The 25,292-nt window shown below is 44.8% G+C and overlaps 1 protein-coding gene across 2 annotated transcripts in view; it reads left to right on the top strand.

The window, feature by feature from the left end:
- CCDC112 (coiled-coil domain containing 112) overlaps positions 1-25,292 on the top strand; it is a 233,707-nt gene that overhangs the window by 165,244 nt on the left and 43,171 nt on the right. For both annotated transcript variants that reach the window (XM_086961038.1, XM_086961037.1), the window contains exon 8: positions 15,133-15,228. In XM_086961038.1, the coding sequence (XP_086817164.1) occupies positions 15,133-15,228 (96 nt within the window). The remainder of the gene's footprint in view (positions 1-15,132; positions 15,229-25,292) is intronic.

Below are 25,292 nucleotides of genomic sequence, written 5' to 3'. Positions count from 1 at the left end.
CCTGGAGTGCGAGTCTCTGTGTTTGCTGTGGCTTCATCGTGCGGGAAACCCTTTCTGATATATATATATATATATAGATAGATATATATATATTCTCGCTCCAAGGTTGTCCACCATTGAGTAGCACGCGAGCAGCAGCTTTATTTATGTGTAGGTGAGGACGGGGATCCGCTTGTAGACGCCGCTCCGTAATGGATCTGCCCGACGCGTTTCGAAGCTCCATCTGCTTCTCTTCAGGGGCTTTAACGGAAGCGGTGTGTGCACCCGCTACACTTCTCCAAATATGTATAACTCACCCGCCGATGGGAGGCTCCAATGAGACTTCTGGGAAGTGTAGTGCGGAAAGCACACAATCAAGTCCTGGATGGACTCCACAAGTGGGCCCGTCCTCGATCCCATGTACGGCTGCTACTTCACTGCCGTGACCCCCACGTTAACGGGGTGGTGCATACTCTGCGGCTGGACTGCCGCATATAGATTCTCGCTCCAAGGTTGTCCACCATTGAGTAGCACGCGAGCAGCAGCTTTATTTATGTGTAGGTGAGGACGGGGATCCGCTTGTAGACGCCGCTCCGTAATGGATCTGCCCGACGCGTTTCGAAGCTCCATCTGCTTCTCTTCAGGGGCTTTAACGGAAGCGGTGTGTGCACCCGCTACACTTCTCCAAATACGTATAACTCACCCGCCGATGGGAGGCTCCAATGAGACTTCTGGGAAGTGTAGTGCGGAAAGCACACAATCAAGTCCTGGATGGACTCCACAAGTGGGCCCGTCCTCGATCCCATGTACGGCTGCTACTTCACTGCCGTGACCCCCACGTTAACGGGGTGGTGCATACTCTGCGGCTGGACTGCTGCATATAGATTCTCGCTCCAAGGTTGTCCACCATTGAGTAGCACGCGAGCAGCAGCTTTATTTATGTGTAGGTGAGGACGGGGATCCGCTTGTAGACGCCGCTCCGTAATGGATCTGCCCGACGCGTTTCGAAGCTCCATCTGCTTCTCTTCAGGGGCTTTAACGGAAGCGGTGTGTGCACCCGCTACACTTCTCCAAATACGTATAACTCACCCGCCGATGGGAGGCTCCAATGAGACTTCTGGGAAGTGTAGTGCGGAAAGCACACAATCAAGTCCTGGATGGACTCCACAAGTGGGCCCGTCCTCGATCCCATGTACGGCTGCTACTTCACTGCCGTGACCCCCACGTTAACGGGGTGGTGCATACTCTGCGGCTGGACTGCCGCATATAGATTCTCGCTCCAAGGTTGTCCACCATTGAGTAGCACGCGAGCAGCAGCTTTATTTATGTGTAGGTGAGGACGGGGATCCGCTTGTAGACGCCGCTCCGTAATGGATCTGCCCGACGCGTTTCGAAGCTCCATCTGCTTCTCTTCAGGGGCTTTAACGGAAGCGGTGTGTGCACCCGCTACACTTCTCCAAATACGTATAACTCACCCGCCGATGGGAGGCTCCAATGAGACTTCTGGGAAGTGTAGTGCGGAAAGCACACAATCAAGTCCTGGATGGACTCCACAAGTGGGCCCGTCCTCGATCCCATGTACGGCTGCTACTTCACTGCCGTGACCCCCACGTTAACGGGGTGGTGCATACTCTGCGGCTGGACTGCCGCATATAGATTCTCGCTCCAAGGTTGTCCACCATTGAGTAGCACGCGAGCAGCAGCTTTATTTATGTGTAGGTGAGGACGGGGATCCGCTTGTAGACGCCGCTCCGTAATGGATCTGCCCGACGCGTTTCGAAGCTCCATCTGCTTCTCTTCAGGGGCTTTAACGGAAGCGGTGTGTGCACCCGCTACACTTCTCCAAATACGTATAACTCACCCGCCGATGGGAGGCTCCAATGAGACTTCTGGGAAGTGTAGTGCGGAAAGCACACAATCAAGTCCTGGATGGACTCCACAAGTGGGCCCGTCCTCGATCCCATGTACGGCTGCTACTTCACTGCCGTGACCCCCACGTTAACGGGGTGGTGCATACTCTGCGGCTGGACTGCCGCATATAGATTCTCGCTCCAAGGTTGTCCACCATTGAGTAGCACGCGAGCAGCAGCTTTATTTATGTGTAGGTGAGGACGGGGATCCGCTTGTAGACGCCGCTCCGTAATGGATCTGCCCGACGCGTTTCGAAGCTCCATCTGCTTCTCTTCAGGGGCTTTAACGGAAGCGGTGTGTGCACCCGCTACACTTCTCCAAATACGTATAACTCACCCGCCGATGGGAGGCTCCAATGAGACTTCTGGGAAGTGTAGTGCGGAAAGCACACAATCAAGTCCTGGATGGACTCCACAAGTGGGCCCGTCCTCGATCCCATGTACGGCTGCTACTTCACTGCCGTGACCCCCACGTTAACGGGGTGGTGCATACTCTGCGGCTGGACTGCCGCATATAGATTCTCGCTCCAAGGTTGTCCACCATTGAGTAGCACGCGAGCAGCAGCTTTATTTATGTGTAGGTGAGGACGGGGATCCGCTTGTAGACGCCGCTCCGTAATGGATCTGCCCGACGCGTTTCGAAGCTCCATCTGCTTCTCTTCAGGGGCTTTAACGGAAGCGGTGTGTGCACCCGCTACACTTCTCCAAATACGTATAACTCACCCGCCGATGGGAGGCTCCAATGAGACTTCTGGGAAGTGTAGTGCGGAAAGCACACAATCAAGTCCTGGATGGACTCCACAAGTGGGCCCGTCCTCGATCTCATGTACGGCTGCTACTTCACTGCCGTGACCCCCACGTTAACGGGGTGGTGCATACTCTGCGGCTGGACTGCCGCATATAGATTCTCGCTCCAAGGTTGTCCACCATTGAGTAGCACGCGAGCAGCAGCTTTATTTATGTGTAGGTGAGGACGGGGATCCGCTTGTAGACGCCGCTCCGTAATGGATCTGCCCGACGCGTTTCGAAGCTCCATCTGCTTCTCTTCAGGGGCTTTAACGGAAGCGGTGTGTGCACCCGCTACACTTCTCCAAATACGTATAACTCACCCGCCGATGGGAGGCTCCAATGAGACTTCTGGGAAGTGTAGTGCGGAAAGCACACAATCAAGTCCTGGATGGACTCCACAAGTGGGCCCGTCCTCGATCCCATGTACGGCTGCTACTTCACTGCCGTGACCCCCACGTTAACGGGGTGGTGCATACTCTGCGGCTGGACTGCCGCATATAGATTCTTGCTCCAAGGTTGTCCACCATTGAGTAGCACGCGAGCAGCAGCTTTATTTATGTGTAGGTGAGGACGGGGATCCGCTTGTAGACGCCGCTCCGTAATGGATCTGCCCGACGCGTTTCGAAGCTCCATCTGCTTCTCTTCAGGGGCTTTAACGGAAGCGGTGTGTGCACCCGCTACACTTCTCCAAATACGTATAACTCACCCGCCGATGGGAGGCTCCAATGAGACTTCTGGGAAGTGTAGTGCGGAAAGCACACAATCAAGTCCTGGATGGACTCCACAAGTGGGCCCGTCCTCGATCCCATGTACGGCTGCTACTTCACTGCCGTGACCCCCATCGGCGGGTGAGTTATACGTATTTGGAGAAGTGTAGCGGGTGCGCACACCGCTTCCGTTAAAGCCCCTGAAGAGAAGCAGATGGAGCTTCGAAACGCGTTGGGCAGATCCATTACGGAGCGGCGTCTACAAGCGGATCCCCGTCCTCACCTACACATAAATAAAGCTGCTGCTCGCGTGCTACTCAATGGTGGACAACCTTGGAGCGAGAAAAGATATATATATATATATATATATATATATATATATATCTATATAGATATATATCCTACTGGCGGTCGCCAGTAGGTAGTTATAGTTAGGATTTTTTTCAATGCAAAATCTCAACATTCTATTGGGAATAACTTTGGCGCCGGTTGAGGAATCTGCCTGAAATTTCCTCAAATTTGCCTCGCGTCGCTCCGGTCCTTCCCTGAAAGTTTGCGGGGGATGCGTCAAGCGGGGGCCGAGATAAAAGGGGGGTCCCAAAACGTGTTTTCCCCATGTTAATTTCCATAGGGCAGTCGACCTCACTTTTAGCCCGAACGGCTGAATGGATTTCCACCAAACTTCGCAAAATTGTAGGGACTGCCTTTGCTATGTCTCAAGATATATGCTCCAGTGGTTTTTACGACAATTAACTTTGAAAAAATATATATTGGGCTACATTGGGCTATATATATGTTAGTGCCCAAATGTAGCCCAATGTAGCCCAAAGATGGCCACCAGAGACAAAAAAAACCAAATGTTGCCCAAATATCAGCCAGATGTAGCCCAACTATAGCCCAATGACAGAATGTCCCAGAGTGTTCTAAAGAACAACTAGAGCGCTAACAGTCTTACTTATGACAAAAGTATGGCACACCTGAAGTCATCTTGGTTGGAATAAAGTGTTAACACTTAAAACATTTAATTTGCAAAGGAACAAAATGAGGGGGTTAATTTTGCCATAGAAATTATGATTAGTGCTGAAGAAAGAAAAATGAGGGCACATTTTGAGTGACTTCTCAAATCCTCTTATATTTCATTAATAAAATTCTGATATGCAGTCTCCCAAGATGGCCACCAGAGACAAAAGAGCCCAAATGTAGCCCAAATATCAGCCAGATGTAGCCCAACTATAGCCCAATGACAGAATGTCCCAGAGTGTTCTAAAGAACAACTAGAACGCTACCAGTCTTACTTATGACAAAAGTATGGCACACCGGAAGTCATCTTATTTATTTTATTTATTTATTTTTAGCATTTATTAAGCGCGAACAATTGCCTGCAGGCGTCTCGGCGCTGTACTTTTGTTACTCTCCTGAATGATCTATGAATTTTTCAGAGGTCAAATAACCATGTCTTCAGTTTCTTCCTAAAGGACATGAGATTTGGGCTGGATCTTATGGTTTGCGGGAGTGTATTCCATAGTTTTGGGGCGACATTTTGCCATAGAAATTATATATATATATATATATATATATATATATATATATATATATATATATATATATATATATATATATATATATATATATATATATATATATATATATTAATTACCTACTGGCGGACGCCAGTAAGTAGTTATAGTTAGGATTTTTTTCAATGTTAAATCTCAAAATTCTATTTAGAATAACTTTGGCGCCGAATCTGCCTGAAAATTTCCTCAAAATGGCCTCGTCGAGCTCCGGTCCTTCCCTGAAAGTTTGCGGGGGATGCGTCAAGCGGGGGCCGAGATAAAAGGGGGGTCCCAAAACGCGTTTTCCCCATGTTAATTTCCATAGGGCGGTCGACCTCACTTTTAGCCCGAACGGCTGAATGGATTTACACCAAATTTGGCAAATTTGTAGGGACTTGTAGTCCGATGTGTCTTTGCTAAGTCTCAAGATATGTGCCCCAGTGGATTTTGAGTAATTTAGGTTCAAAAAAATATATATATCTATAAGCGCGCCACGCGACTTGCGCATGGAAAGCTGATTGGCTCTCGGGTGTCTGTAAACATTTTAAACAGTCCGGAGCGGCTGCCATCTTGTGTCTCGGTAGGATCGAGACATGAGAGGTGGCCAAAACAAAGGGGGAAATGACCATAAGGGGGCAGAGTAGACCCTCCCTGACCCCCTAGGTTTGATGTGGGGGCTTTAAAAGGGCCCCGCGAGGCAAAAACATTTTTTTTTGTTTTGCGCGGGGGGAGCGCCCGGTACGCGCACCGGGGAGCCTACTATGGGGAAAAAAGAATGATAGACTTTTCAAATATTGTATGTTTATTAATTGTTCTTTTTGTTTTTTTTTATTTAAGTACCAACATGTAGGTACCAATGCAGAGTCTAAAATTTAATATACACCGTCTCCTTTGTAGATAGCTTGCATGTTGTTACAGAAGTTATTGTGGTATATGGAATTCATTGCATAGTCTGTCAGGGAAGCAGAAACAATATGGAGGCAGAAGATGATAGAGATGTTAAATACACATTGGAGATAATATAGTGGGAGAAAGGAAGTAACTATGAGCAAACTTACTATGTAACACAAAAAAGTTGCACAGTATATTTTAAGTCTGACTTTACATTATAATCAATGTGGTACTAGTTTAAGAAATACATATAAAAATGAATAATGTCTCAAACAATTTTTGAATTATTAAATATAAATTTATTTTTTAGATTCCTTTTCCAAATTTAACAAAACTTCTAATATTTGATTGTCGGAAATGTCCTCATTTTGAATCAGGAAATCTACTGATTGTACACATTGAAGTAGTTCATAGTCCCGTGATTCATCCATGAATTCTGAGTCATTGGGTTCAATAACTTTATCATTGTTGCTCCCCAGAACAATTTCGATGGAAATTTTTTGCTCTCCTTCCATTTTTGTGCTGTAATTTGCATTTAAAAAAAATATATCAGTAGAGATAGGGCACTGTTGGGTTTAAGTTCAGACAGGTACTTCGTTTTTTTAACAGTGGTTTTATCTTTGGGCTGTGTATGGTATCAGACTGGAAGTAGAAATATAAACAAGCATTTACAATGCAACGGTTTTGCCTTTGGAAAAGTTAGAGCTATTGGCATTGTAAATGACAAAATTTGTATTTATGTGTTGGTTTTGAAAACAGATAAATAAATGGCATTGTCATTTACATTGCCAATAGCTTAATCTCTCGCAAATGTGAGACCTATTGTACCCTACTGGACGAGCTCATCAGACAGCAATTACTACCACACATGCACACCCAGAGCCACACACACCCAGAGCCAGCCACACAAACCCAGTGCCAGCCACACACACCCAGAGCCACACACACACAGAGCCAGCAACACACACCCAGAGCCAGCCACACACATCCAGAGCCACACACACACCCAGAGCCAGCCACACACACCCAGAGCCAGCCACACACACCCAGAGCCAGCCACACACACACAGAGCCACACACACACACACACACAGAGATTCTAGAATAATACCTGAAGCCTTCTAAGTTCGAATCAGCAAGTCCATATCTGAGAGAGGATCCTGTTCAGCATCATGAGTTGGTGTTTTTTAGGTCTTGGTTATTTATTTTTGCATCTCGCCTTCACTTTAAAGTGAAAGCGCAATGAAAAATAAACAGCGGGATTGGGGAGCGCTTGTCCTTTCAGAGGAGGCAGATGTGAGATGGTGATGTGCGAAGGAGACGACAGGCCGAAGAACAGATCTGACTTACTGGGGAAGAGGAGCTGAGAGATGCTGTGGATGTGGTGGGAGGCGGCAGTGTGCTGGACGCCGGAGAGAGTGGCATGGCTGTGCCCCCCTCACCACTCTCTTGACTCTTCCGTGCTCATGCCCGTGTGCACTCACCGGTGCATGGCGCCAGGCAACTCCTGCTGAATACCAATCATGCGCTCTGCAGATTTTCGCCATCTGCTCTGTGCACACACCCAGCAGCCTGTGCGGTGTTCCTGAAATGTCACCCCTGCCCTGTGTGCTCCTGTCCGTGCCCTGTCCTTATCGCCGATGTGCCCTGTATAATGGCTGCCGGGAGAGTGTTGTAATTAGAAGTCGGGTGGAGGGAAAGCGGCTGCTCCAACCTTGAACGGTAATCTGGCCGGCTGGAGAGGGTAAGAATCCTGGATGCAGGGCACACACTGCTGTCGCAACGCCGGGCCTCGCTCCTGGCCCCAATGTGGGAATTCATTCAGTGAGCCCCAGAGTCGTCAAAGCGCTATAGGTACATTCGCAAATTTACAGCGCTAATGCTGTTGCCAGTAAAAAGAGAAGTAGTAATTGGATAGGGAAGACCTCTCCTACCCCAACAACAGGCAAATGAGTAAATGATCAAATTCACTGCAACTTAGAACTATGTGCATTACTACACCTACCCACTGGAAGACCGAGATATATTGGGGGACCATTACATACAGATTTATTAGATAAGTAAATAGAGATATTGCCCGTTCATTCAAAATCTATTGACTAAAGACTAATAAAGTGAATATACAGGTGCTGAGACAAAGCTGAGCTAAGAAATAGTAGCAGATACACAAAAGAGAACAGATTGGTGAAAACATGATAATAAATACCTAATGTAACCTGCTAAATTGCTCATATGGACAATGGGTCTAAAGGGGGACCATGGCTAACCCAGTAATGGTCTCATGTCAGACGAAAAGTGGGTGGGGAAAAGAGATGCATGGTGTGACTACTGAGAGTACAAGGCGTTGTACTGTACTTTATCTTTACTTTTTAATTTAAGCATAATTTCAGACTATCCTGTAAGTTTTGTACAAAACGCTAACATAAATATTTAAAAATTACACAATTTATATAAAAAAAATGCCCCATCCTTACTCTTATCCATTACCCAAAAGTTAAGTACAATACGCCGATGTGAAAGGCTAGCAAATCTAAAAATACCCCCAGAGAGTTTTGCATGTTTATCTTGGCGTGATAACATTCTTTAATTGCACAGGTTCCCTGGAAGGAAGCTGTGACATTATGCACGTTAATGCACAATAAGTCTTTCTGAGCACGACCACTATTTCAGAAGCCTTATGATGCCAGGGTCCATGTGTAATGTGGAAGCACAGTGCATAAAACATTTTTGCACGCTCTGTAGAATGTGATCATATTCTTTTCTGTTGACAGTGCATGTCAGTGGGTGATAGAGTTTTCTGAAATGTTTCTAAGGGTATTCTTGAGGTGATAGGGTCGGTGGTGCGGCATTTAGGTGGTCCCTTCATTTATTAATGAACAGACTCCGTGGGCATTCCGAAAGGCTCAAATGACGGCCAACCTTCAGCACCAGGTGTTCTAAAGACAATAAAGATCATATGACCTTGAACATGGAAATTAAGCCGACCACTCCTTGAGAATAGGATTTATTGAGCACCAGACTTCACGTGTATTTAATAACTAAAAACCGTACAGCACTAGTCTACCACTGTGAGACTTTTTTCCAAAGTGTAAATAACTCTAACTTCAAAAGACAGTCCGTGCGATAGTAAATACAAAATAAACAGATACAGGTGGCAGTCCATTACTATCTCGGTTGCCTTGACTGGGAGTCTCGACTCACCCTCCCCAGGGACAGGCCCATCCTGACAGAGCATCTTCGATGGCGGCTCCGTCAGCGACCGCCGCCGTCCTTGTGAAGCATCAAAGGAGGGCAGCGAAAGGGTGAGCTGCCTGCTCCACAGGCCTCTGACGTACGAGCACTGACACACACACACACACCGGCACGAGCTGAGACTTAATGGGCTCGCGCGCTCGGCAGGAGGAGGAGGAGGAGGAAGCGCCTGGAGACACCTGACCGTCCGCGCGCAGGCAGTGCGCCTCGCTGCACGGTGAAGGTGAAGAGATTGAGGGGGTGGGATAATGGCTGTGATAGGAAGGAGCTGAGCAGGCGTCGGATACAGCTCAGTAATCAGCATGGCAACGCTCTGAAACTGGGACACCGAGCGCGAAAGGCAATTCGGCAATATAACCTCGACCACATATGTTTTATTTGACTTGCACGACTGTTTCGAGACAAGAGGTAATGTACATGCCTGACGATCGTAACTCTTTTGAGATAAGGGTTTAATGCAGCCTTGTGATGGAAGACGAGGTGCCAGTCATGTGACTGCGATGGGCTGCGGGTGTCCGCTTCTTCGTTAGCGCCGAAAGCATTCTGAAAGATGAAAGGAGGCGAGGATGGATGCAAACAGGGCTGTCACGGGTCTGACAAACAGTTCCCTCTTAACGTCCTGAACAACATACGCTGAATTCACTCAGGCCTTAATCACAACATTTTACAAACTCTAAACAGGCCTGCCTTTCAGTGGGGCGGGTTCCCCGGGGTCTGAATAGGCAATAATAAAATAACAAGTCAGGTCCCGGGCCGGCAGCCAATCACAGCGCGGCCTGGGGAATGACGTCACGGGGGTGTCCCGGCCGGCAGATTCGGGGGCGTGTTTTTCGCCCTCTCCCCTTCCCATTGGCTGGAAGGTAAAATTCCAGCCAATGGGAAGAGGAGAGGGCGGGACTTAAAAAAAGACACGGAAACGCCCCGAATCGCGTTTTCACGGGGAAAGCGTGATTGCCAGCCACTCTCTTCCAATGGCTAGCCTCCATTTATGGAGCTAGCCAATGGAAGAAGGGGCGGATTCAAGTCCCCCATACTGTAAACAAAAGCTTTCGCCTGTGCGGAGCACTGCTTCGCAGTGCTCCGGCCAGGTCGAAACCTAAAAAGTGTATGTGATAAAGCCTAAGTAAATTCATAATTATACAAGACAAGCCTAACTCCATCCATAACTATAACAGAGAAGTCTATCTTATTCTATAACTATTACAGAGGGATAGTATATAACTATCAGAAAATGTTTTCCAAATTAACTTAAAGTGCACAACATTCTTCAGTTTTTAAAATAACATCTTACCTTTCAAAAAGAAGTTTAAGTTGTCAGTGAAAATGCTCTTGAAATGTACTTCAGGAAGTAGTAGTCAAAATGGCTGTGTTTCTCTCTCTTTCTTTATATATATTCAGGTACATAACCAATCAAATGTCATGAAATAATAGTAGAGAATGAAAGTAACATTTTAATTGGTTGTCAATTCTAACACTTCATATGTGTTTTTGTCATGTAATTTACCTCAGGATATTTAGTCAGGCCTACAGCATAAATGTCTCAATGGAATTCCATCAAATTTAGGTAAATGGTAGTGACTGTTATGTATAACTAACATACTTATGTCATACTTATTTAAACAGGAACTCTTACAATCTCTTACTCTCACATATACTCACTTATATGCATCAATATTCACATATTCTAGATTAAAACATATGTAGTTACTGTTTAAAACACTAGTGAGACAGTCATTTACTCACTAACATACACATATACACACTATTCAACCATACAGTCCTGCACATATGTAGTCTTCAAAATACATACAAAAAAGAGTCAGTCACTCATGCATCAATGTTGTAAGTAATTCCAACACTAAACAATACAAACACTCATACTGATACTAATAAAACAGCTAATAACCCATGGACATACACATGTACTCACCAACCCATGCAGCTACTTATACACAAAGTGAAACACTAATACATATAAAAATTTAAACATTACTCACTAATATTTATTTTTCAGAAAGACACACATTCACTGGATGGTGTCATCAGTGATGTCATTAGTGATGTCACTGACCATGTCATGAGTGATGTAATATGTGACGTCATCAGCAGTGCATTGCACGCGCAAGTTATAGTGAGTCCAACTAACTATAACGTGGGAATTTGCACCGGGATCGCTCCTGAGTGAAATATAAAAAAAGAATACACTTTAAAAAAAATATATATATTATATTAATATACCATATAGGATTCATTTTTATAAAAACATACCTTTCTAAGCTATAGATATTTGCGAAAAAATAACCTTAGAAATTCACTAAAAAACACATAGGTATGATATATATATATATTCACTGAAAAACCATAGGTTTCACACCAGTTATAGTTAGGAATTAGCATTTAAAAAAAACCTATTAAATTCACTGAAAAAACCATAGGTTTCACACCAGTTATAGTTAGGTGGAAATTTTACTCGTATAAAACCATTGAAATTCCCACGTTATAATTAGTTGGACTCACTATAACTTGCGCGTGCAATGCACTGCTGATGACATCACATATTACATCACTCATGACATGGTCAGTGACATCACTCATTTTCAGTGAATATATATATATATATATATATATATATATATATGTGTGTGTGTATATATGTGTGTGTGTGTGTATATATGTGTGTGTGTGTGTATATATATATATATATGTGTGTGTGTATGTATATATATATATGTGTGTGTGTATGTATATATATATATATATATATGTGTGTGTGTGTATATATGTATATATATATATATATGTGTGTGTGTATATATGTATATATATATATATATGTGTGTGTGTATATATGTATATATATATATATGTGTGTGTGTGTGTGTATGTACATAGATACATATGTGTATGTATATTTCTATATGTATGTATATGTGCGTATATGTATGTATATATGTGTTTGTGTATATTTTCATACATATATGTATGTGTGTGTATGTTATGCACATATGTTGTGTGCCTGGTCTTCTGTGCGTTGCATGTCCGTTATTGGTAAGCAGATTCAGCGTTCTCTCAGTGAGTGCCTCCGCTGCATTCTTCTGAGGATGCCCTATATACCTTTAAGGTTCTCCATGTGAGGGCGGTTCTTTTACCGCTCTTGTTGTTCTTTAGCGATTTTCTTCAACCTTCATTGTTATCGCTCTCTTTTCTCCATCATTCTATCATCGGAGGTCTATTTTTTAAAATTCTGTTTCTCAAGATAGTTTCCTTGACATTCGGTGTATGCTTTTTCTTCGCTGTGGCTGAACACGTTGCATATTGTCTGTCCATTTGTTTGTGGCCTGGCTTCTGTGTCCTTAGTCCCTTTGCATTCCCTGACATTATGTCGCGTTCCCTTTGGGCTGCCTCTTTTCCTGATTCTGTACCATGTTCTAACGGTCTTATACCTTTCTACTACCTATAGGCTTCTATAGTCGTTCTTCGAGATCGGTCCTCTTGGTGGGCATCTTGCTACAACTATCATTTTCGGATAGTCTAGTCCTTTTCTATCCTTGGGCCACCTACTCCTATTGAGGATGTTTGGTGAGGTTTGTTTGCAGCTACTCCGAGGATGGCATTGCTTGGTTATTTGATTCTCAGACAAGGAATCTGTAGCTAGATGTCTCTATCAGATGGACAAGTTACTTACCTTCAGTAATGCCTCATCTGGTAGAGCCAGGATCTAGCAGCAGATTTTTATGAATCCACCCATCCTCTCCGCTCTGTGAACTGAGGTCCCTGTTATCTCCTTGATTCCTTCTTTGCATTTTGCTTATGTTCTTTTTCCCCTTTTGGCACACTGTCTCCAGAGGCTGTTTATCTATGCGGTCCGCATTTTTAAGCTTGGAACTAGTCACAAAGGAAACTGGCATTGTTGCTTAGGGGGAGGGCTTATATGGACTTTGTTGACGTCACATCTGGGAGACGACATTGCTACGGAGTTGCTCAACTTCCTCTGCCAATGCGCGGAGGTACTGCTGGGAAAATATCTGAATCTAGTCTGGCACCTAGAGAGAATTCTAAGATATGGAATTTGCGGCTAGATCCTGTCCCTATCATATAAGACGTTACCAAAGGTAAACAATGTGTCCATCAGCACCATATTGTGTAGCTTTCTTAAGAGTCATCCTCCTTTTAATTTTAATAAGGAGGCCATTAACGTTTTATAAGAGGCATTTTATTGGTGCATAAATGTCACTTGCATATCCTGGTTATGGTCATATGGAATAATTAATGCTGCAGCAAGCATTGAGCCCAGGCATGATTAACCAAATTGTTGAGTACAATTAAACCATTGACCAACAACCCCCGCCCCTCACTTCACAACGAGATGTAGTTATAAAAATCTAACAAGAAAATAGCCTAAGATGTTGGCAAAGTGAGTATCTTCCACCCAAAGAGGAAAAAGGAAATAAAACACCCTCTAAATCTAAATGAACTATCTAACTAATACCAGAATCGCACACTTAGCATTACTTAGGCATTGCAACATCCCCTAAACAGCTGTAGATTTGAAAGACTACTGAAAGGGGTCGCCCTTTCATGATATATGAGCTTGTACCGAGGCCCTGTGGGCTCTTTCAGCTATGAAATGCAGCAAAAGTTCTTCTTTCGGGATGACTGTCAATAGCCAGGTGTTAAAGAACAGTTGCCCTCAATCCCTTCATGAAATCCCACAAACCACTGTAGATTATTCCTACAAGACTGACCTTATGCATACTCCGCTTATTGGGTCAGTTCTTTAAAATTAGCAAAAAGATTCAAGCTCCTTCGCTGTGTTTTCTAATTCAGAAATCTGTCCTTCACCTGTTTTAGTTTCCACAGTTGATTTAGAATCCTGAAAAGCTTGAAGGATAAGAGATTTTGACTCCTTCGTGTCTGGGAGCCACTCCATCACCCAAATCACCACAGGTTCTACCTTCAAATTAATTTGCTTCCTAGAAAGGGGTATGGTGTATTTGTCCATTTTCTTTGGTTTGTGACCGGCAGTAGATTTGTCTCTGGTGGTAGGTATCTGGGCATTCCAGGTTCAGTGGTATACACCAGTAATCACCTTGTGCCTATTGGGTACAGCGTGCTTATAGAAGAATGACAGCAGTTATTAGGGGGAAAGTGTCTTCTCTTTCAGTGCCACCAAGACCTTTGCAGCATCTCTGTCCCCAGAATAGTGACAGTTATCAACAGTTCACAAAGTCATAGTGTTATATCATCAGCAAAGTAAACAGTTGGGGCACGTTTCTATTCATGGCTCATGAAAGACCCGTAGGGTTCTCCAGCACACATCCCACTGGGTGACCAGCCACCAGTGTCTGCTTCAACTCATGTAACACCAGTTCTCACGTAGGTCCAAGCCTGCACCACTGAAGTTTGGCTTCCATTAATGCCACCCCGCAGTGTCAGTTCAACAGATAAATTGGGCTGTATCCATATCTAATTTGGCAATATTGGTATATTTTAAATGCAGTTTTTACGTAGCCTGGTATGGGAGTATGCCCCAACCAGTGCCAGGGCAGGAACATAAGCTGCAAGCCATGATCTCCCTTGCCCCTTACCCCAAATAGAGATGACTGCCATGGGGCAGCACAAGCGGCCTGGGTTACCAGTCATTTGTCCTCCTGTCCTTCGCGTGGCTGCATCGAGGTGCAAAAGCACACCAACCTCCACCATTTGTTTCACCGCACACTACTGGGGATCCAGTGGCTGACATCTTGACTGTTCTGCAGGGTTGTCTACGTGTGATCTTTTTAACTGATCATCACAGTTGAGCTTCACATTGGGGCCATTGCTTCTATAAGGGTAGAGCAAGTTACTCTGTGGATCATTAGAAAGCAGGATGGTTGAGGCTTTTCCGAGCTGTGGGTGGATCGTTACAGAGACAAATCCACCATGTTTCTCTCCATAGTCATGTCCTGCAACATAATCGCTTTTGAAACTTAAAAATCAATGCTTTAATAATCCTGTGTCGATGTCTGTGTTATAGTGGTTATTTTTTTTTTCATTTATGCATTACAGGATTTCCGTAAACTTGAGATGAAAGCCCTTGAGAAACAAACAAAAGAAGAGGAGAAAGCAGAAAAAGAGAAGAAATTGGCAAAATTAAAAGAAAAGGTATTAATGTACCGCTTTATATCTTGACATTGATCTGAATTGTGTTTTCATAATATAGGACAGTATGTAAATATATACAAGAATACTTATGCAGTCTAGAAAGTACCATACAGACTCTTTACAAGAAGCTTTTTTTTAAAAATAGTGGTACCATAAAATATAATGCATGGGTTTGAAGCACAGGAAATGGATGACTTGAAAAGGAAACTAGGTAAGAGTAGAGATCCTTTCATAACACACTATTGACGAAAACCAGAAAAGGACAACAGCAGGTATCATAATATTATCATAGATGTGCCAGCCATAGATAAGTACTATAAGATGCATACAACCAGAATGAACGACATAAGAGAAATTCGGATTTGAGGCAACCATAACCTATAAGTTACAGCTTAGAGTGTTCCACTCATGAGAGACCTACAGGAAATACAATGAAACAAAGGAAAGAGCAAGAGTCAAGCTTGCATGAGGCCGGCCCAAAATGAAGCTATTATTACAATAGTTAGACGATATCTTGCACAAATAGAGTGGGAATAAGATGTGAGCTAAATCTGTGTCAGAGCCATATTGGAATCGAAGAAAAGAACAGCCATTTAATTGTAATGGGATTCTCTCTAATATGTATAAAAGTTAGGATTTGCCAGCTGAAATGTCGTTTCCCCAGAGTATTTTTAATAATGTACTTTCTCAGCTGAAAAAAATCCTTCACAGCCAAGGAAACATACTTTTTAAAATGAAACAGAAAGGAAAATGCAACCACCAGATATCCGTAAAGCACACTCATGTATACACTATTTAGATGTCGAGAAAGCTGGAACCTTCCCATAATGGAGTGCTAAGTGAGTAAGGCAGTTTCTTTTTTTGTGGTTCACTAAGAGGAGTCCCCAAACACAGCTGCTCTTTCAAGGCTACTTTTTGGCTGAAATCTCAATTTCATGTGGGGTTTAATGTTACTCGACATCTTTCAACATTGTTCTTGTTTGTCATCTAGTTTTTTTTTCCACATGTTTTGCCATTTTTCCTTATTTTTCACCGAGGTGTTAGATTTCCTCAGCCTGTTCTTGGGCCATAATGTTAGCACTCTGACAAGGAGGTTCACACCTTCAAAAAACCTGCGCCGTCGTCGACGACGACCTCATCGACATCATCATCGGCGCTCAGTAAGGCTGTGTCTCCTGTCTACGTCTCGACGACGACGACAGTCTCGATGACGACGGCATCGTCGACGTTATCTTCTTCAACGGCGATTACCCCATTGTCGACGGCGGGTAAGCCCTTGTCGTCGACCATTGTTATTAAAAGGTCATCGTCGACGCCCCAAAACGCCATCGACGACTGCAGCGCCGACGACAGTATCGATGACAAAGTCAACACCGTTGACGAAAGCCACGAAGACATAGTCGACGAAAACATCATCGTCGACGGGCACACCGTCGACGAAGGCGTCGACGACTATGAAGACGCCGTCGGTGGCGGCGCCGTGGACGAAGGCGTCGTCGACGATGAAGATACCGTCCACAGCAACACCGTCGACAGTGACACCGTCGATGAAACCATCGTCGACGGCCCTGTTGGAGCAGTCGACGACGATAATCCCGTTGATGGCAAACGTCCAGAATAAACAGACTCTTGGCAATACATCGTCGACAATCTCTCCGTCGACGAGCCAGGTGTTGATGACTGATTCTGGGTTCCATTCCACTTCGCAGGTAAAAATCTCAAAGAGGGCAATCACACCGGACTTAACATCACCAAGCCGGGAGCAAAGTCTACCACCAGCTCATCTCCTAGATGAAGAATCTGATGAGGAGGATATGCTCCAGGCAAACAGCCCTTCGGAGCTAGTAGTGAAATGTCAAAGCTCGGACGAGGAAGTAGTCCAGCAGCATACAGTACAGACGCACATTACATCCATGGTGTGTCTGCCAGCATCTCTAGTGACTGACTTAAGATTTCTGACTGAGGACTATAAACAATGTTTCCCGGAATCACCAGCTCCTCAACCAGCGGCGACAGTGCCATCGCCACGACCTCGACCGCCACCGTTAGTTCTCCAGCAGGAGAGGGTGCGCGTGTCTTGTCCTCCATCATCTGATGAAGGAGAGGAAGATCAACCAGAGGAGGGTGAGGTGCAGGATGACCAATCCGTTCATGACGACTATGACGAATATGTAATCGATTCTCCAGCGTCTCATGTGCCCGCTACTTCAGACTCGCCACCGGTGGACATCGGTGGTTTCCACAATTTGGTTGAGAGAGCGGCAAAACTCTTCCACATGACAATGGAATCTCAGGAACATGACTATTTCCTATACGATTTTAAAGAACCGCTTAAAAAAGCAGCAAGATCTTTTCCAATAATTGATTATGTATGGGAACAGGGTCTGCAGTTGATGCAAACTCCAGCCTCAGTCTCACCAGTAGTTCCAAGGCTGGATAAGAAATACAAGGCACCACCGTCAGCAGCGGCCTGTCTCACAGGACACCCTAAACCTGATTCGGTTGTCACTCAGGCGGCACAAAAGAATTCTAGAAACCCCTCATCCCCTTTGACAGCGCCACCGGACAAGGAGGGGAGAAAGCTAGACAATATAGGAAAACGTTTTTCTCCAATGTCAGCAATGACGGTGAAGGCAGCAAATACACTGGCGCTTCTAGGACGATACAATAGACAGCTATGGGCGGATATTGCACCGTATTTATCTGAGTTACCAGACCCCTCAAAAGAGGAAGTACAATCTATCCTTTTGGAGGGTCAGACGTCAGCGTCTGAAATAATAGACTGCGCCATGGACGTAGCGATGACGGGGTTCCGGCAGCTGGCCTGGGCAGCCGTTTTAAGAAGGCAAGGATGGTTCGAGGCAACTTCATTTAGACAGGAGGTACTGTCTAAGTCCTAGATATGCCTAGATATGTTTGGAGCTAAGATCGACGAAGCTCTACAAACTATTAAAAAAGACACGGACGCGGCAAGAGCGCTGGGTACGCTCCAATATAAGAACCAGTCCTTTCGAGGGAACAGAGGACGAGGACAACCCTCATACAGAGGGGGTTTTCAGAGCAGATAATCATATTCTTCCAACCAGGGTAGAACCCAATATCAAAATCGCCCAACAACAACAGGGCCGACAATCCTCATACGGAAAGTCAACCTTTAGATGCAAAAATCAAAGGAGGAACAATGGCGGATGCCAATGACCTATTCATCCAGCCAGTCCAACCCCCATCTACTTCTTTAAAGATTGGAGGAAAATTGACACATTTTCTCAGGAATTGGATTGGAAAAGAATAACCACGGACCTGTGGGTCCTTCAATTGATTCAATTTGGCCATTCCATGTAATTGGAAAGTATCCCTCCTACAACTCCTCCCCGCCCAATGCAACACAAAAACCTACGATTGCTTCTGCAAGAACTCTCAATTATGCTCAGGAATGGAGCGATAGAGAGAGTACCATCGTCTCAGAAGGGGAAGGGATTTTACTCCCGCTTCTTTCTCATTCAGAAGAAGGAAAAGAAATGGAGGCCCATTCTAGACCTCAGGGCGTTGAAGAAGTTCTTAAAGAAGCAGTTGTTCCGCATGGTCACCGTACAGGAGATTTTGAACATCCTAGAGGAAGGGGATTTCATGACGTCACTGGACTTACAGGACGCATACTTTCATGTTTCAGTCCACAAAAATCACAATAAATACCTGAGATTTGCAGTTGCGGGCAGGTACTTCCAGTTCAGTGTCCTACCTTTTGGCCTCAAATGTGCGCCCCGCATCTTCACCATGTGTCTCTCCCCGGTGGCAGCTTTCCTCAGGCAGCATGGTCACCAAGTCTTCCCATATTTGGACGACTGGCTGGTGAAGGCACCATCCTTTGCAGGCGCCTCCAAATCCTTCAACGCCTGTCTCAATCTCTTCAGTCACTTGGGTCTTACAATCAACCAAGAAAAGTCCACTTTTCAACCTTCTCGCATCATCACCTTTCTTGGAGCAACTCTGAACACAGGTACTGCAAAGGCGTTTCCATCCCAGGAACGAAATCGTAGGCTCCTTTCCTAAGCCTCAACAGTAGCCTCGAAGAAAACATTGACAGTTCGTATCTTCATATCCCTTTTGGGGATGATGTCATCGTGCATCCTACTCATACCACATTGCCGTCTACGGATGCGTCCCCTACAAGAGGCTTTGTCCAGGCAATGGACACAGTGCACAGGGTCGTTTGACGACCGCATAACTATTACAGTGCGAATCATCAAGGCATTGCAATGGTGGATGTCATCAAAAAACCTCTCGCAGGGACTAACATTCCTACTTCCCGCAGCTCCTCATGTAATCACAACGGAAGCTTCCTTGGAAAGTTGGGGAGCTGCCCTTCAAGAACTGCAGATAAGTGGCAAATGGTCAGAGCTGGAAAAACATCTCCACATCAACCTACTCGAGCTGAGGGCAGTGTTCCTGGCCCTACAGTCATTCTTGCCAAGGATCAAGTACTCCCTAGTGCTAGTCAGGACTGACAACACGAAGACGATGCACTGTCTAAACAAAAAGGGAGGGACGCGTTCGCTGACACTCTCTCGCGAATCACAAAAGATCTGGAATTGGCTCATTCTCCACAATGTAACACTAAGGGCGGAGTATGTCCCAGGCAAGGACAATGTAATTGCAGACGCGTTAAGCAGGCAGAGGACATTGCCGCACGAATGGGAACTGGACCAGGCAATCATCTACCAGATTTTTTCCAAGCATTTGCGACCAGAAAGAACGCAAAATGCCCAAACTTCAAAGCTGGTATCCCCAGTCAAAGTCCCTAGGGAATGCATTCTCCTTCGCATGGCGCAACGTCTTTGCGTACGCATATCCGCCTTTCCCGATGCTTCCCAGGGTTCTCAGAAAGATGAAAGCGGAGCCTTGCACTCTAATTCTGATAGCCCCATTCTGGCCAAGACAACACTGGTTCACGGAGCTCCATCGTCTATCTCTAGAGACACTGATTCATCTGCACCAGTATCCATCCCTGCTCACCATGAAGCAGTTTTAACATCCGGATCTGAAGTTTCTCAGATTAGCCGCTTGGCTCCTGAGTACCGAGAATTCAGCAGTCTAAACATACCACAGGACTGTCGGGATATTCTAGCCAAGGCGAGAGCGGATAGCACTAGCAAGACTTATTCCCTGAAGTGGAAGCGCTTTTGTGTATGGTGTGCGGACAGAGGAATTCAACCTTTTTCCTCCTCTCCAGAACAAATCTTGCCCTATTTACTACATCTGGCACAGTCGGGCCTAGCCCACTCCTCCATTAAGGTACACTTGGCAGCAAAATCACGTTTTAAAAGGACTTCAAAGGGTCCCTATTTATGGTCTAGCAGACTAATTAAACAGTTCCTGAAAGGACTTTACAGATCTTTCCCGCCAGTACGGATGGCTCCACCAACATGGCATCTAAATGTGGTACTTAACCAACTTATGAAACATAGGTCGGAACCCATACACAAGGCTGACCTAAAGTACATCTCATGGAAAACAGCTCTCCTCCTAGCGCTTACATCTGCAAGGAGGGTCAGTGAAATGCAGGCATTTTCCATCCAGGATCCGTTTCTACAGTTTAAAGACGACAGGGTGATTTTAAGGACCAATCCTAAATTTATCCCTAAAGTCCCGTCGGACTTCCACTTTAACGAGCCTGTAATCCTAAAATCATTCTTTCCAAACCCCAGCACTGCAGCTGAGAGATCGCTGCATTCGTTAGACCTTAAAAGATGCTTGAAATTTTACATTGATAAGACCAAAACATTCAGGAAGTCTAATCAACTCTTCATAGCTTTCAGTAGACCTAGGAAAGGTCTACCGCTTACCAAACAGAGTATCTCCAGATGGATCTCTTCAGCGATTACTTTCTGTCATGACCGAGCTGGACAGCCATTCGGTCTAAAGTCAGAGCTCATTCTACAAGAGCTATGTCTACATCTGTGGCACTCTTTGCTGGGGTGCCAGTCGTGGACATTTGCAGGGCGGCAACATGGAAGTCGCCGCATACCTTCACTAGGCATTACTGCCTGGACACAGAGCTGATGAGGGATGCGGCAGTGGGACAAGCAGTGTTACTCCATCTATTTCAGTATGGTGAGCCTTCCTCCGTCCCTCCATCCTTTTCTCATATGCACATTTCTATGTTGATGCTTATTGTTGACATTTCTTGGTGGTTCATAGTCTCATGATATGTATTATCTAATGACTTGCATATGCTGTACCATCAGAAATGTGCACTCTGCTTTGCATTCTACTCTGATTCAGGCATGTGAATCTATGAAAGACACCCATAATACTGGATAATAAATGCGTTACTTACCTGTAACTGCAGTTATCCAGTATTGGTGTCTTTCATAGATTCACATGCAACCCTCCCGCCTTCCCGGGAAGGACTCACCTAACTCTCTGTGTCACGCCTACTTAGCTTAGTGCGTACAAAAATCTGAGGGACTGAGGCTCCTGCCTGGAAGATTCTAGAGGGAGGTGACAGCTGATTGGCTCTTGTCTAGAGTTTAGTCCTTTTTACAAAAGGACATGGATATGTTACTAAGGTAAGGCCTTTAGGCCTACTATTCTCTATGTATGTCTATAGGACATTACTTTTCTATGTACCGGACACTCCCGTCTCGACGACGGGGAATGATTCAGGCATGTGAATCTACGAAAGACACCAATACTGGATAACTGCAGTTACAGGTAAGTAACGCATTTCTTTCAGTAGATCTTCAAAACAAAATAAATACTCCAGGTATCATTTTAAGGGGTATCCTCAATAGCAGCAACACTCCCATTTCCCCTTTTGGTAATAGACAGCAACTGCTGTAGTGGCGGGAATAATAGCAAGCTCTTCAAAGCAATTTTTTCAAACGAAAACTCAAAAGGGCAAAGGTATGCAGTAGCATTCCACAGTGATGGGCAAGGTGTCCTGCTCCGAATAATGACTCCCTCTCAATGCCACATCTGATTTTCACCCTTGGCTTGTTGCGTGCGGACCAGGTCCAGGAAGAAGGATGAGGTGTAGGGCTGTTTCCAACCATACCACTCAAACCCTTCGCTTGGATATAGTTTTTTGATTCAGTCCTCCCAACCTTGCACTAGTGGATGGCCCCCTCCAGTCTGACAGTGTGTCACCCTTTCAGTCTTCCACAGTTAAGAACTACGGTAATATTGTGTAAATGTGTTGCGTTTCTGACCATCTTTCTTGTCATGAAGGCCATCCTCCCTTCCATCCCAAGTACACCTTTTAAGTTCTGTCAGACAGCACCATCACTGTCTATTCCATCAGCAGACGGAGCAGTATGGGAGGTCATGGACCCTGTGTTGGAAGGTGATTCGACTTTGACGGTGGACTCAATAATAGAAATTTTCCTATAAGCAACACACCAGACAGGCACTTTCATTGTGAGAACAAGTTGCCTTTCCTTGGAGGGCCAGTTTGGTAACTTGATAGCCAAATGACAGAAGTGATCTTTTCCATATTTGTGTGGATCTCTTTGCCATTGTCCAAAATCTGAAGTGTCCTAATTTTCTTCCATATACTTTCTTTGGAATGGTTCCTGGGGAAGCAGGTTCAACTGGTTAGAGGGACTGCTTTACGCATTCAAGCTGATCCCTATTCTTCTGAGAGTCCTGCAGGTAATTCGGGAGGATCAACCTCAGCTTATCCTGATCAGCCTAGAATTGGTGAGAAGTATGTGGTAGACCTATTTGTTAGAGCCCAGCATTTGGTACCCTTTTCATCTCACCTATAGGTTGGACCTTGTCTTGTATCAAGGTTTCCAGGTCCTTTGTTCTGGTCGCCAAGTGCTGCAATTGCGCACTTGGCGTTTAAGTCATACCTACTTCAGCTAGAGTCTTTCTCCTTGCTTTCTGAAGTTGTGGATGTCATTCCAGCTTCCAGTAAACCCATCCTGCTGAGCATGGTGCTGGCTTTTATAACAAAACAAGGGAACCCTGAAGGTATAGCATAGGGACCTTGGGCATTATCATATTCTACAGAAAAATGGTCCCTATATGTGAGCAATAAATACAGAATCAATAATCATACACTTGATAAGTGATGTGTCTTTTGTCCGTCCGGACAAGAATTTTATTTTCCATTAAGTTCAATTTCAAAATGTTTCGTGGACAATTGGATGTCAAGCGGGCACAGCCGTGACCCTCAACATGCAAGACAAAACAGGGTACCAAAAAGGACAAAGCAAAGAATATGTCTGTGTACTTGTTCTCAGTATAACAGACTTAAATTGTTACAAAACCGCACCATTGCATTTTACTCATTATTATAAAGATGTTTTGCATATGGGGTTTAAAGTCGACGACGTTTCGATGCCTTTTTACATTAGGGGCATCATCATCAGGACAAGGAATATCAACATTTTTTGTCTTGAGCAAGAGTTAAACTGTGAGCACTATGCCTTTTTGTTACACTTAGTGCTTTGTATCATAAACTGCTAGGATACACGAGGCCCTGAGTCGCGCAATGCTTGGTTTAACGTGCTGCTGGGCTTGGTACAACAGGAACCGGAGAGTAATGACATGAACTCAATAGTTCAGACAATTAGGTTGTAAGCACAATGGCTTAATTTTCTAGATGCAGTAGCACTGTCGCAGGTACGGCGATCCGGTATGCTGGAGCAAGTTTGAACTGATGCACATTTGTCCATTTTGACTCTAGACTCTGAAAACGGGTTCATTAGTGGTGATGACATCAATACATATAAGATTTAAACCCGTAAGGCCCTTTAAGTCCGACCACCATTTGCAGTTTTCTACCAAAGAAATACCACATAAACTGGTTCCCTGTGTTTTCACTTATTTCTTTCACATAGGCTGTCCATCACCCTTCCATCTTTCTTCCTTCCTTACCCCACTAAGGAAGAGGAGCAGCTGCATAGACTGGATGCCAGATAGCAGACCTTACTATAGTAAGCACACATCAGGATGCAGTACATGATCAACTCTTTGTGGGTAAATTCTGAGCCAAAAAGGGTGACCAAACACATCATTTGTGATGGTTTGCAACCTTTATCAAAATCTGCTATGCCATGGTCTAGAAAGATCCTCTGGCTGGCATTCGTGTCCCCTTCACCAGAGATGTGGCGGTATCCAATATTCACACCGATGACGTTCCAGATGATTATATATGCTGGGTAGTAAACAGGTTATTGCTGTTCACTATTCAGAAGCTTATTGTATCATATCTGAGGTACTCAGTGATGGATACGTTGCCAGGGCTCTGTCGTGGATTAAGTCGTTCCTGAAGGACAGAGTATTCCAGGTGTTTGAGGGAAATTCTTCCTCTAAATGTCTGCCTCTCTTGTGTGGAGTTACTCAGGGCTCATCATTGAGTCCCACCCTTTTTAATGTTTATCTCAGACCCCTAGCTGAGTTAGTGCCCCTCACGGGACTCAAATCATTACATACGCGGACGATACACAACTGGTGGTAGAGCTAAAGCATCCACTGAACACACTAATCAATCTTGAATCCTGCATGGAGGCGGTGGCCACGGGGATGGACCAGTCTTGTCTCAAGCTTAACGGAGACAAGACTGAGGTAATGATTATAGACAACCTCACCAGGGTGTCTAGGAAATCAGTGGGGTTAAGTTGGCCTAAACGTTTGGTCCCACCCCACTCACCCTACCCCAAAAGACCAGATTAAAAGTTTGGGAGTCTGGCTAGATAAATCTCTTAATTTTAATAATCAAGCAATTAAGTTGGCTGCATCATGTTTTGGCATCATTAGAATGCTAAGGAAAGTTCTTCCACTGCTCCCGGTTCTGGCACGAAGAGTGATTGTTCAGGCACTGGTCCTATCACAATTAGACAATGGGAACTCCCTTTACTTAGGTACAACTAAGGGCACCATAAGGAAATTACAAGTGGTTCAGAATTGCGCGGCTAGGTGCTTTACACCAGTATTGGAACTTTCATAGATTCCCATGCTTTGTATCATTCCCTGTCGTCGGAATGGGAGCCTCGGTAAATAAAAAATATCATAATCATAGGTACAAAAGAGAAAACCAGGCCTAGGCCTCATCT

This window comes from Lissotriton vulgaris, chromosome 3_1 (assembly GCF_964263255.1).
Source record: "Lissotriton vulgaris chromosome 3_1, aLisVul1.2, whole genome shotgun sequence".
Taxonomy (NCBI): Eukaryota; Metazoa; Chordata; class Amphibia; order Caudata; family Salamandridae; genus Lissotriton; species Lissotriton vulgaris.
This window is presented reverse-complemented; position numbering and strand designations above follow the sequence as displayed.